Raw genomic sequence first — 11,494 nt, 5'->3', positions numbered from 1 at the left:
GGACAGTGTGTGATGTTTGGCAAAATGTTTAGGAGTAATATAAACATGTTTGTTTGGGTTTTTGTGTGTGTGTGTGTGTGTGTGTGTGTGTGTGTGTGTGTGTGTGTGTGTGTGTGTGTGTGTGTGTGTGTGTGTGTGTGTGTGTGTGTGTGTGTGTGTGTGTGTGTGTGTGTGTGTGTGTGTGTGTGTGACGCGACTTGGCCTGTTGTAGCGCCACCATGAGGCTGATTTGAAAACTGTCAAGTGGCATTTCTTCCTCAGCCTAGTGGGAATATGCATGCACAGTTTCACCGCAATCGGACGCTGCGTTGAGGAGTTGTGGCGTTTTGTACAAAACGGGTACAAAACGGGCTACTCCTGAAAACTTTAGAAGCCAATCGTAGCCAATCAGGATGGATAATTATGAGAAATAAAACAAATCACATGATCGCATGACTATGGAGAGCATGTGTACCGATTTGCGTGAAATTTAGATAAAATCTGAAGGAGTAATATTAGAAAATGTGTTTTTCATATGTCGGCCTCCTGGTGGCGCTATAAAGATCAGATGTGAAAAATTCCAGGCAAAGGTTTTTCCTTGGCTTCTAGGGAATGTGCATACAAGGTTTTACACAGATCGGTGCAGTTATAGGTAAAAACACAAATCGGCCTGTTATAGCGCCACCATGAGGCTGAGTTGAAAATATTCAAGTGGCATTTCTTCCTGGCCTAGTGGTATTGTGCGTGCAAAATTTCACGGAAATCACACGATGTGTTCATGATTTGCAGCATTTTGTTTGAAACGGAGCACTCCTGCGAACTTTGGAAGCCAATCTTAGCCAATCAGGATGGAGTCTGAAAAATCTGAAAAACAAGTTTCGTTGAATGGCTCTAGAGAGACTGTGTACCAATTTGCGTGATGTTTGGACAAAATCTGTAGGTGTACTGTCAAAACATTTGTTTTGCACAAAGCGGCCTCCTGGTGGCGCTATAACAGGCCAATGTGAAAACTTTGGGGCAGAGGTTCAGCTCTGGCATTCAGGGAGTGAGTGTTTGTGTGTGTGTGCAGAGTATGGCTGCGATCAAGCCAATGGTGCCAGAGATTAGCTATGTTCACAGACGGACGGACGGAGTGCAAAACATGCTGGAGACAATGATTGCCGTCCTGTTGACTTCCCTCCCATATGGTAAGTTTTTTGTGACTTTTTATGTGAAAAGTGTTTGTAGACCACAGTTCAGATTTAATAATAATAATAATAATGGATTGCATTTTTATAGCGCTTTTCTATGTACTCGTGCTTATTCGAAGCACTTTTCAATGGCTCATTCATTCATACATTGGGAGGTGAAACAGCCAACGCCAGCGTAATCACTTCCCACAGTGGCAAGTTTGGCAACCACTGGAGGCAAGGTGGGGTCCAGTGTCTTGCCCAAGGACACTTCGACATGTGGACAGGAGGAGCCGGGATTCGAACCGCCGACCCACGGATCATTGGACGACCTGCTCTTCAGTGCTCTACCTCCTGAGCCACAGATTTCACATCATCATAGTCCCCTCCAGACTAGACACCACTCACAGACCAGCGACCTCACAGAGGTTCACAGACCTCAGACTCAACCTTTGTCCCACTTTGACTGCCAGCTGATTCATAGTGTTTTTCACCAACCTTTGAAAAATCATAGAATATTCTACGTCGCACCATTCCGCCCATGGGTGCCTGTCTGTCTGTTCCTTGGAAAAATAATTATAAAATAAATAAAAAAAGAAAGAAAGAAATATTTGCATGTAGTCCTCTACACCCTTTCTGTCATATTTCTGATTATACAGTATTGTTATACAATCCAGTCAACAGGTATCCAAATAAGAAACTGTTCATTCAATTTGTTTCAGAAAATGAGTTTGATACTAGTGTAGTAGTGTTACAGAGAAGTAACATACTCGCTGGCAAGCAGAGGTACTGTATAGCTGAAGTGGCCATAAAAGAGAGATATAAATAGTCTCTCTTGCCACACTGCAGCAAGAGTCACATATAAACAACACTGCGAGCAGCCAACAGGCTGATAGCGGAGAGAAGAGACAAACAAAGACAGAAAACCTGCAGAGACGTGATTGTGTTACTGTTAACTGTTAAGTTGATAACCATACTCCTTGTCCAACACCACCACCACTCTCCCGGGCAAGACATTCAGAATGTCACATGGCAGCTTCGTCTTCTCTTCCACGGCGCTGCGCTCCTTCCAGCTGGACGAAGTCGACATGCTGGAGAGAGACGACTACAAGAAGAAGCTGGCCTCCCGCAAGCTCAATGGCTACCAGCTGAAGAAGGAGGCCAGGGACAGGGTGTCGTCGCTGAGGTCCAGCAGCGTTGCCCGGCCGCCGGCGATATGCTACGACCCGGTCATCCAGAATGCTCTCTATACGGGAGACACTGAAGCCGTGCGGCGCCTCTTCCCTAAAGGCTCCACCGCTGCCAACATCGTCATCGAACCACAGGGTGGAGACATGCGCTGGGTTGCCAGAGGAGAAGGTACTGTATAGTACATGCAGGCTGACACCTGTACTAATCCCCTATGAAACTAGATAGTGCAACCAAACATATCCCAAATGTGTACTGTATGAAGAGCATCCATGTTGTGTGTGTGTGTGTGTGTGTGTGTGTGTGTGTGTGTGTGTGTGTGTGTGTGTGTGTGCTTGCGCACAAGTAGGCTACTTGTGTGCAAGGTGGCATCTCGACAGAGTGCATTTCTATTTTTTTTTACTTTTCTTTTTACGTGCTTTATTCTTTAGATAAATTATGAGAGTTAGAGGGACAGGAATGGGGGCAGAGACAGAGGACAGACATGCAAGACATGACTACTGTTGATCAACATGGCAGCTGCTGTTTTATTTTGGTCTAGTGTTACTACTTGAACTGCAAAGTGTTTCAGTCACTGGAGGTCATGCAGCAGCTACTACAGTACTGACTACCAGTAAGACGCCTTAATATAGGTGAGCGCGAACGCAGGGCTGAGCCACTCTCCCGGAATAATGTCACTTCATTATGTCATAGAAGTTTCATTCTAAATTGTCTCATATAAGCAGGGGGGCACATTATTATTTTTGGCTACTACTCAAAAGGAGCACCTGTACGTAGCCCTGGAACATGACTGCCATGATGATTATCATGACAGTCATGCAGTAACTTTGCCCTGTTTTTTGCGCTCGCTGCATTTACAAGATTTCCGTATATATAAACATTCAGATTTCAAATATAAAGTACTCACAAAGTGTCCCACGGGTGTTAGTTAGTAGCAGCGCCAGCGATTAGAATTGCTGCGTCCCGCGTTGTTTAATAAAAAGCATTTTTGTCCGAGCTCCCCGGCTACTTTTTTCAAACGGGGTTCGTTTGGGAAATCCACAGTTGCACACCGGGAGCGCACTCGCCTATTAGTCTGTATTGGCAGGGCGGTCAGCCTACCTATATCGAACACACCGAGTGCCACCCTCCTCCCGACCGATAGGGGCGCGTAGTTGAAAGCCAATGGCAAAATAACACCTCGGATAAAAATGCTTTTTATTAAACAACGCGGGATGCAGAAATTCTAATCGCTGGCGCTGCTACTAACTAACACCCGTGGGACACTTTGTGAGTACTTTATATTTGAAATGCGAATGTTTATATATTTTAATTATTTGTAAATGTAGCGTTCGCAAAAACCCGGGTGAAGTTACGTCATGACTCTCGTATGAATACGAGAGTCATGTTCCAGGGCTACACCTGTACGTATCCTGCCACAACGTTATGCTGCTTTCACACGGGCAGATGCAAAAGATACAAAGATGCAAAGCTGCACAGTGTATTTGTAGTCGTTAAGCAGCAGGAGGATCCCACTAGCAGCAGGAGGTGTAGCACAACCACAAACGTCCAACACATATACAATGAATTACTCACCTAATGCTGTAGGTTCCATGTTTAATTCCAACGTGTGTAACCTACGTTGTTTAAGTGACAGACCATGCATGGTTTTCATATTGTAAATAGCCTATGGTCTCTAAGTGGCGACTAGCACTTTGACAGCTCATTCATTGTAGCTTGTTTACAACTGAAACGGACTTCCTGTGCAGAAACTTCCTCATCAAAATAAGAGCCACTTGTAGATTAGTCAATACTAGTTTTATTTCCAACCAAGTCTACTTACAGGACATTCTCATTTGAGACAAAAGCGATCTTTATAATCTTAATACTTAACCACAAGCACAATATAAGAACAATATTGATGTAAAGTAAGAGATTCGACGAGTTAGCTATATTTTATATACAGAGATTTAGAAGGAATAAGCAAAAGTCGTGATGCGACATTTCCTGGTTTAGACGCTTAGTGCTCCACTGTTGTAGCTGACACTTTGTGGAGTGGGCGGTGGCAGTGTGTAGTGGCAAAACACGTGTCGCCCGTGTGTTGTGTGTGGCGTGTGCCCCTGTGTGTTGTATGTGACCAGCAGCAGCATTACATAAAGAATGTGATGTGACGGATGCAAGCGTTACATGCTTCCTGCATTACATGCTTCCTGCGTTACATGCTCCCTGCACGTTTCTATAGTAACTGTGATCTGCGGTCACAACCACATCATAGTGGTGTCCTAGTTATGAAATGCATTAAAATCCTGCCTCTGCCTAACACTTTTATGATACTAGAGGGAGGATAATATATGATCCTGTGTTACACCGTTGATGCACATCCATTAAACCATAATGAGTTCATTACCACATGCGTGTGAGCAATGTGACGCAGGACTGTCATTCACCCCCCTGGGCCACAGCCCAGGTAGGTTCCTACTCCTAGGCCTAGCAGGGCACCCAGAATATCACATAACAATAACACCTCCCTAAAATAACCCTGTCCAAGCAGACAGGCTGCATAAGAGCTCATTGCCACACTCCTGAAAGTGCAAAACAAGACCGCCGAGACCGTTTTTCATTGCTACGTGAGAGTTTGATCATAGCCTATACACTATACAGCATGACCACTGCGATACCTGGCATAAAGTGGCGTAAACAGAAGCCCTACCGCAGCGACGTGATTGCCACCGCTCAGGCCACGGGCTGTGTCCTGCACTTCTGGAACTGTCTGCTCGTGGGAGATGACCAGACGCTCATTGGCATCCTGGACGAGAACGAAGAGTACGACTACCTTATTGACGCCATTTATGACACCAGCAACATAGAGGAGTGGAAGAACTTCAGGTTCAACATCAGAACACTGAGTAGGTCTTGTGAATGTTTTGAGGTCATGTTATGTTACAACAATCAGAACCATAAAATTGTATGTCTAAGTTATATTAAAGAACTAAAAGAAATAAAAGGTCCTGTACCTGCATGAGTAATTGTTTATACTGTAACCAAACTGTGTTGCAGCTTTTGAACTTTTGCATTTGAAGTTACATTCCAATATATTTATCTGACTTAAACTTGATCAAACAAAATAAATCAATTCAATTGAACAATCAATACATCAAAATACAAATGAAAATGTTCAAACTCAGATTAAGTCCCGCACCGCAAAGTTCCTTTCAATGTCTCGTCTTCGATGAGTCAAAGTATCAAAAAGGTTATTCCGAAAGAATCTAACCAAAAAGTGTAGACCTTCTATTTTCCCCCCAAAAAAAAAAAGTAATCCATAAATCATCAAATAAAAAGGCAATGCAATGCTCAAGAAAAGGTAAAATGTTTGCCTTACCTTCAAATCAGGAGGTCTGCACAGCAGGTTCCTTATTTGTCCAAAAGCCCTGAATGGATTCAGAGCTAAACCCTCAGAAATGTTCCTTGACCAAACTGTTCTTCTTCAGATCTCAACGTTCTCAGACCCCACTATTCTGTGGTTTATCAATGTATCATTCTGGTTTTGTATTGGTCTTAAAATAGTATATTTTCCAAACACCACCAAACTATCTTTCTGATACCTAAAATGGCCACCTACTTTTGCAACACTTTTATAGATGTTCCTGGTACCTCACTTCCTATTGCTAACATGCTTTTCCCCCACAGCTCCCCCTATGATCAAACCTTGTCAACAGAAAACGAATGACCATGGTTTAACTAGCCTACACAAAACAATAACTTTTACATTTCGAGGTTACAATATTCACCATATTTTAACCAATACCTATATTCCCTTGTAATCGCCCAGTATGTTATGTTTCATTTTCTACTCATACCAGGACAGGAATTACATTTCTTCACAGTGTCACATTATCTCTGACACAGATGTGAAAAACAAGCAAGCAACAAAATGATCTGTGATCTCTCTTTGGGTTTATTGATTTGGTGGTTCCATTTATTAAGATTCATCAACTGATTCACACAATTCACACGATTCACTGATTCGTACAATTAGTCCAATTCTTAAATTGATCATTAAACATTAGGTAATTTTGATTTATATAACTTGGATATTAAACACATTTTGGGCCTTTTGGTGTGCATTATGTTATGATTTAGCTATTGAAAAAATGGCAGATCTACAAGCTCATAGCGCGCCACCGAGTGGCGCGCTACAAGCTTGTAGGTCTGCTATTTTTGAAGAATCGTGGAAAGTGACATGAAAGTGTTTGAGAACGACTGACATAGAAAAACAGCTTCTTTTTTTTTAAGTCAGGATTTAGAAGACATTTGCCGAATCGTTCCCAGGTCAAAATGGGTTAACCAGTTAACCATGGGTTAACCATGTGAATAGCCTACGAGCAATGAATATGCATTTCCAGTATAGTTCCAACCAACAGACACAGATCGTTGGGATGGTGGTGTCGGATTGGACAGTGTTTATTATAATACTACACATTCCCACCTCTTCTTTGCAGGGCTGTGGTCACTGAGCTACGAGCAGGAGCTGACCACGCCGCTGCACATCACCGCCGGCCGAGGCTTCACGGACAGCCTGAGGGTCCTGCTGCAGCGCGGGGGGGGGGGCAACGTGGAGCTGGCGCCCGGCGGCACCACCGCCCTGCACGAGTCATGTGACACCTGCCACCCCGAGTGCACCAAGCTGCTGCTGAGCCACGGCGCAAATGCCAACGCGGTGTCTGAAGAGGGACTCATGGCCTTGCACATGTGTACCAGCTCTGAATCCCTCGAGTAAGTCAAAAAGGTTCAGAATAATGGCTTTTTTCCCCAAAGAAAAGCATGTATACGGGAATAATTTGTCGTCTGTTATACCTGAATGTTCCTCTGCTGCAGGTGTGCCAAGCATCTCCTCCAGTACGGCGCAGCGATAACCGCTCGAAGCCTAGGGGAGGACGACACTCCGTTGCACGTAGCGGCCGAGAATGGCCTTCCGGAGCACATTGAACTGTACCTGCGCTATGGGGCTGCGGTGGACAAACAGAATGACCAGGGTCTCACGCCACTCAATGCCGCGTGCTCGGAGCAACAGGAGGCACATGAGCTGGAGCGTTACTTTAAGGCGTGCAAACTGTTAGTGGAGGCCGGGTCTGACGTGCGCACTATAGACCAGGACAAGCAGACTCCACTGCACATGGCCTGTAAGCATGCAAACGCAGACGTGGTGGACCTTCTGCTGACTCACGGAGCTGACGTTAACGCGATGAACTATGGCTGTAAGACCCCCATGCAGATGATCCTACAGTCGGTGTGCTACAAGACTTCTCAACGGCCCGAGCGGGTGGTCCGCTCTCTGCTCAACTACGGCTCTGTCCTGGTGTGGCATGTAGCCCTGCCCACGGTAAGGCCTTAAATTCCATCCTTATATCTGAGAAAGGTGTGTCATGTCATGAACCCTAGTGTCCCTATTCTGGGCCTATTATGTCATAATAGGTGGACATTCAGTGAAAGTAGCAGATTTACATGCTCACAACACGTTGCAACACAATGTGTTGTGACTGTGAGCTTATAAGTACCGGTAATTGCTTTGGATCTTCATTTAAGAGATTGTGGCCAAGAACAGACCCCTGGAAGAAGAATCCCTTGCTGATTACTAGCGGTAATAGTGGTTAAGAATACATAAATTGTGGCCTGGGCCATGGCTCAGCGGTCCAGGCACCTTGGCTGGTAATCCAGTCTGGCAGTGTGCCGTGGGTTCGACTCCCGATCCCGACGGCCTTTACTGCATGTCTTCCCCCCATCTCTCTCCCCATTTTCCCTCCATAAAAAATATAAAATAAAGGCGAAAGCCATAAAAATAAATAAAACTAATAATACATAAATTGTTAATATGCAGGCGATAATATAAATATGCTGGCCAATTACTGAAACTTGTGCATTTCAGGATTAATACACAAGTACAGATATAGCACAGATGACCAAGTACAGATCAATAATACTAAAAGAAATGCAGAAAGTCTAGAGACACTATAAAGATCATTGTATATTGTAATACTACAGACGCACATTTCATTCACAACATGTGTTGTGAATGAAAGTGTTTCACTCTGCTGGAAACAAACTGCAAGTGCCAAGTAATGCTGAATCCACGTGCTCCAAAATGTCTGCCTCCTAATTATGCAAGTGTTAATAGGAGATTAATTAGCACTAATTGCATAATTTCCAGTTAAACCCCCAGAGGGAAGACCAATCTGTTCATTTCACAAGTGTTTAATTACTCTGTGTTTCTTAGATTCTATGGAATCATAAGCATCATCACTAACTTCGGCATTTAAAAGTATGAATCATGTCACTTGGCTCCTCTGACATCTCTTCCAGGTTTTAAAGCACTGCTGTATGTCTCCACGCACTATTGAAGTCCTTTTGAATGCCTACGCTCGACTCAAAATAACAGATAGCTGGGTGGAAGCTGTCTCTCCAGAGGTCTTTAAGGTGATTTATTTGAATGTAACAGTCTTATCTACATTGAGCTAGACGTCTGTTAGTAACTGTAGCCTATCTTTCAAACCTAGATAATTTATACTTCAACGACCACGTCGGAAATAACCTTTTCAAGAAAACGTGTTCTTTTTTTTTTCTTCTTTTCTTTTTTTTGCAAGTGATGAATAATCAGAATAAAGAAAGAAATACTGTAGTGTGTACATGAACCAGGAAGTGACAGCACTAGAATAGCATTTTATGTAGACATCTGACATATAGCACTTTTTAATAGTATATAGGCCTATGTACAATTTCATTATATAGATATTCCACTGTTACGTTCTTAGCTTACGCATGTTTCATGATAACTACTTGTTATGTATGTGATGTATTGCCATGCTTTTTTTGTTCTTGCTTAATGTAAATCGCTCTGGATTAAGCCTTTAAGCGTCTGCTAAATGCCTAAATTTTAAATTGTTTCTCCGTTAACCCTAACCCAGGAACACCAGGAGTTCTATGAGTCCCTGTTCTCTCTGGCCCAGACTCCACGCTCCCTGCAGCATCTAGCCCGCGTCCGCCTCAGGACCCTCCTGGAGGGTCGCGTCCTCCAGGTGGTGCCCAACCTCAGCCTGCCCGCTTTCCTCAAGAACTACCTGCTTCTGGAATCCAGAGGCGTTTTCCACTGAAAAAAAACATGCAGAAATTGTTCTTGTAAAACAGGGAGGCTGCTGAAAGACTATACCCTGCCTCATACAATGCTTTTGTTCTTAATAAACCACACAGGCCACAGAACAAGCGTTGGAGAAAGCATTTAAAGTTATTACACCACAAGGGGGTGCTATAGACTTGGGGTGACTATTTGTGAAAGTATTTGAATGTGCTTTCTTTTATTCATACTTTATGGTGTCTCTCTCTCGCTCTCTCTCTCTCTCTCTGCTGGGTTATGGAATGTGATACATCGATATTAGGAAACCAATAATTGCAACATTGTATTTTTCAAAAACTATATTAGTTTTTACATTAGCTTGACAAACACGCACAAAAAGCAATACATGTTCATGTTCAAAATGTTCATAATGCACAGCACTTTCCACAAGGTTGTTGAAAATTAAGGCTAGACATATTTGCACTTAGCCCATAATCGATATGATTGTACCTAATGGAATCATTTTCTATATGTTTTCCCTGTAATATAAAGTTTTTATGGTCAAGTATAGCCATTTGCAATTATTGTGTGCCTTTTTTATTGTGAGTCTGATCCAGGCCCGGCGCCAGGATGAAATGACAGAGGGGGCAATCGGGGGCAAGTATTGGACATGAAGACAATGCGCCACATTTGCATATCTATAGAGGGCAGAGGCGCACGATTTCGTTGGCTTCCTTCCTTTCAAGCCTGGAAATGTACCATTTTTTTGTCTGTAACTATTTGATCTAAGGGGGCAAAGAGGTTGATTTAGGGGGGTAAACACCCCTTTGCCCTCCCTTGGCGCCGGGCCTGGTCTGATCACAAATCATGTATTGTTGTAGGCCGCACACGATTATTATGTTTTAATCATAGACGAATATAGATTATGGCAAAACCAAAACGTCAGAAATGACAGCAAAAAAAAACATTTAAAAAGAAAGGTTTAACAAACCCAATTCGTATTACAATAGGCATTTATCACCACCAACCTTGTTTGGACCAGGATCTGTGTCCATCAAAGGCCATCAGGATTCAGGGACGACATGTGGGTGCGATTTGATTTCATTCAGAAAACACGTCATCTTTGCACCGAGCGAGAAGCCAGACTGCAGGCCTATTCCTAGATTGTGGATTGATTGATTGATTGAAATATGTATTAACAGTTTGTAGAATTTACAGTACATTTTAAGCACAAACTCAATACAAAGACTGTTAACTGTGAGTGGACGACCCAATTAAGCATTACACTTGTTTACAACAGGGTCCACATTGTTCAATTCATCAAAACATTTAGAGACACAAACATTTAGATACAAATAGACATTTCTATGTAGCTAAAGAACAGAACAGGAATTCATCATATAGGAAGCATTCAAATTTTACAGAGGCCAGTTTCGAATTGCAGCCATCCGTAGGTGCCCTTTGAGAGCGGTTTTGAAGGAGTCAAGGGATTCACATGTCTTAATGACTGTTGGAAGGGCGTTCCACATTTTGGTGGCATAGGAGTGAAAATAATTTAGTCCCTTGTTTGTGCCGAATCTGGGTTGTACATGGTTTGTTGCACTCCCTCTGGTGTTGTGGGTGTGGACTTCGTTTACATTAAGGAAGTATTTAGACAGGTACATGGGAGACATGGAGACATGTCCATGCAAGCGAACTGTTATGCAGATACCTGTAAAAATGGTCTGTCATATCACAAAAAGATTAGGCTAAACAACACAGAACGGCCATCCATATAGAAGGCATGGCATGGACACATCCAGATAATATTAAGTGAAAGCTTGAATTGATAGCCTAATAGTTATAGTGCAGGTGCAGGAATTATTTATAATAATTAAATAAATAAGGTCTGCAACCTCAATAGCATTTGGTTAATTCTTGCATGGGTTTGAATAATATTGCTCTATAGCCTACAATCTTCATGTTTGACTTTATTCTCCAATTAACGAATAAAGTCAAACACGAAGAAAAAGATTTACACCCGTGTGAAGTGAGGGGCGCTCTTATATCACCATATTACGTCACCTCATTCCGG

The 11,494-nt window shown here is 43.0% G+C and overlaps 1 protein-coding gene across 2 annotated transcripts; it reads left to right on the top strand.

Annotated features, from left to right (window-relative positions):
- Positions 1–2,017: 2,017 nt before the first annotated feature.
- Positions 2,018–10,001, top strand: asb10 (ankyrin repeat and SOCS box containing 10). 2 transcript variants are annotated; one of them, XM_083782450.1, is made up of 5 exons: positions 2,018–2,507; positions 6,815–7,088; positions 7,191–7,695; positions 8,673–8,786; positions 9,275–10,001. In XM_083782450.1, exons 1-5 carry the CDS (start codon positions 2,171–2,173, stop codon positions 9,458–9,460), a joined length of 1,416 nt encoding a protein of 471 aa, XP_083638576.1. In that variant the 5' UTR covers positions 2,018–2,170; the 3' UTR covers positions 9,461–10,001. The 2 variants fall into 2 exon arrangements, with proteins under 2 accessions (XP_083638576.1, XP_083638577.1); XM_083782451.1 differs by lacking the exon at positions 2,018–2,507 and adding an exon at positions 4,852–5,221.
- The last annotated feature ends 1,493 nt before the right edge of the window (positions 10,002–11,494 follow it).

Source organism: Protomyctophum parallelum (assembly GCF_964188405.1).
Source record: "Protomyctophum parallelum genome assembly, chromosome: 14".
NCBI classification, from domain to species: domain Eukaryota; kingdom Metazoa; phylum Chordata; class Actinopteri; order Myctophiformes; family Myctophidae; genus Protomyctophum; species Protomyctophum parallelum.
The sequence above is the reverse complement of the archived record's forward strand: the minus strand, read 5'-3'. Positions and strand labels throughout refer to the sequence as shown.

What these genes read in the sequence shown, in the direction of transcription:
- asb10 (XM_083782450.1), top strand. Translation starts at nt 2,171, where the DNA reads ATGTCACATGGCAGCTTCGTCTTCTCTTCCACGGCGCTGCGCTCCTTC. An exon ending in GGCATGTAGCCCTGCCCACG is followed by an intron (nt 7,696 to 8,672) that starts GTAAGGCCTTAA and finishes CATCTCTTCCAG; the next exon opens with GTTTTAAAGCACTGCTGTAT. An exon ending in TCTCTCCAGAGGTCTTTAAG is followed by an intron (nt 8,787 to 9,274) that starts GTGATTTATTTG and finishes ACCCTAACCCAG; the next exon opens with GAACACCAGGAGTTCTATGA.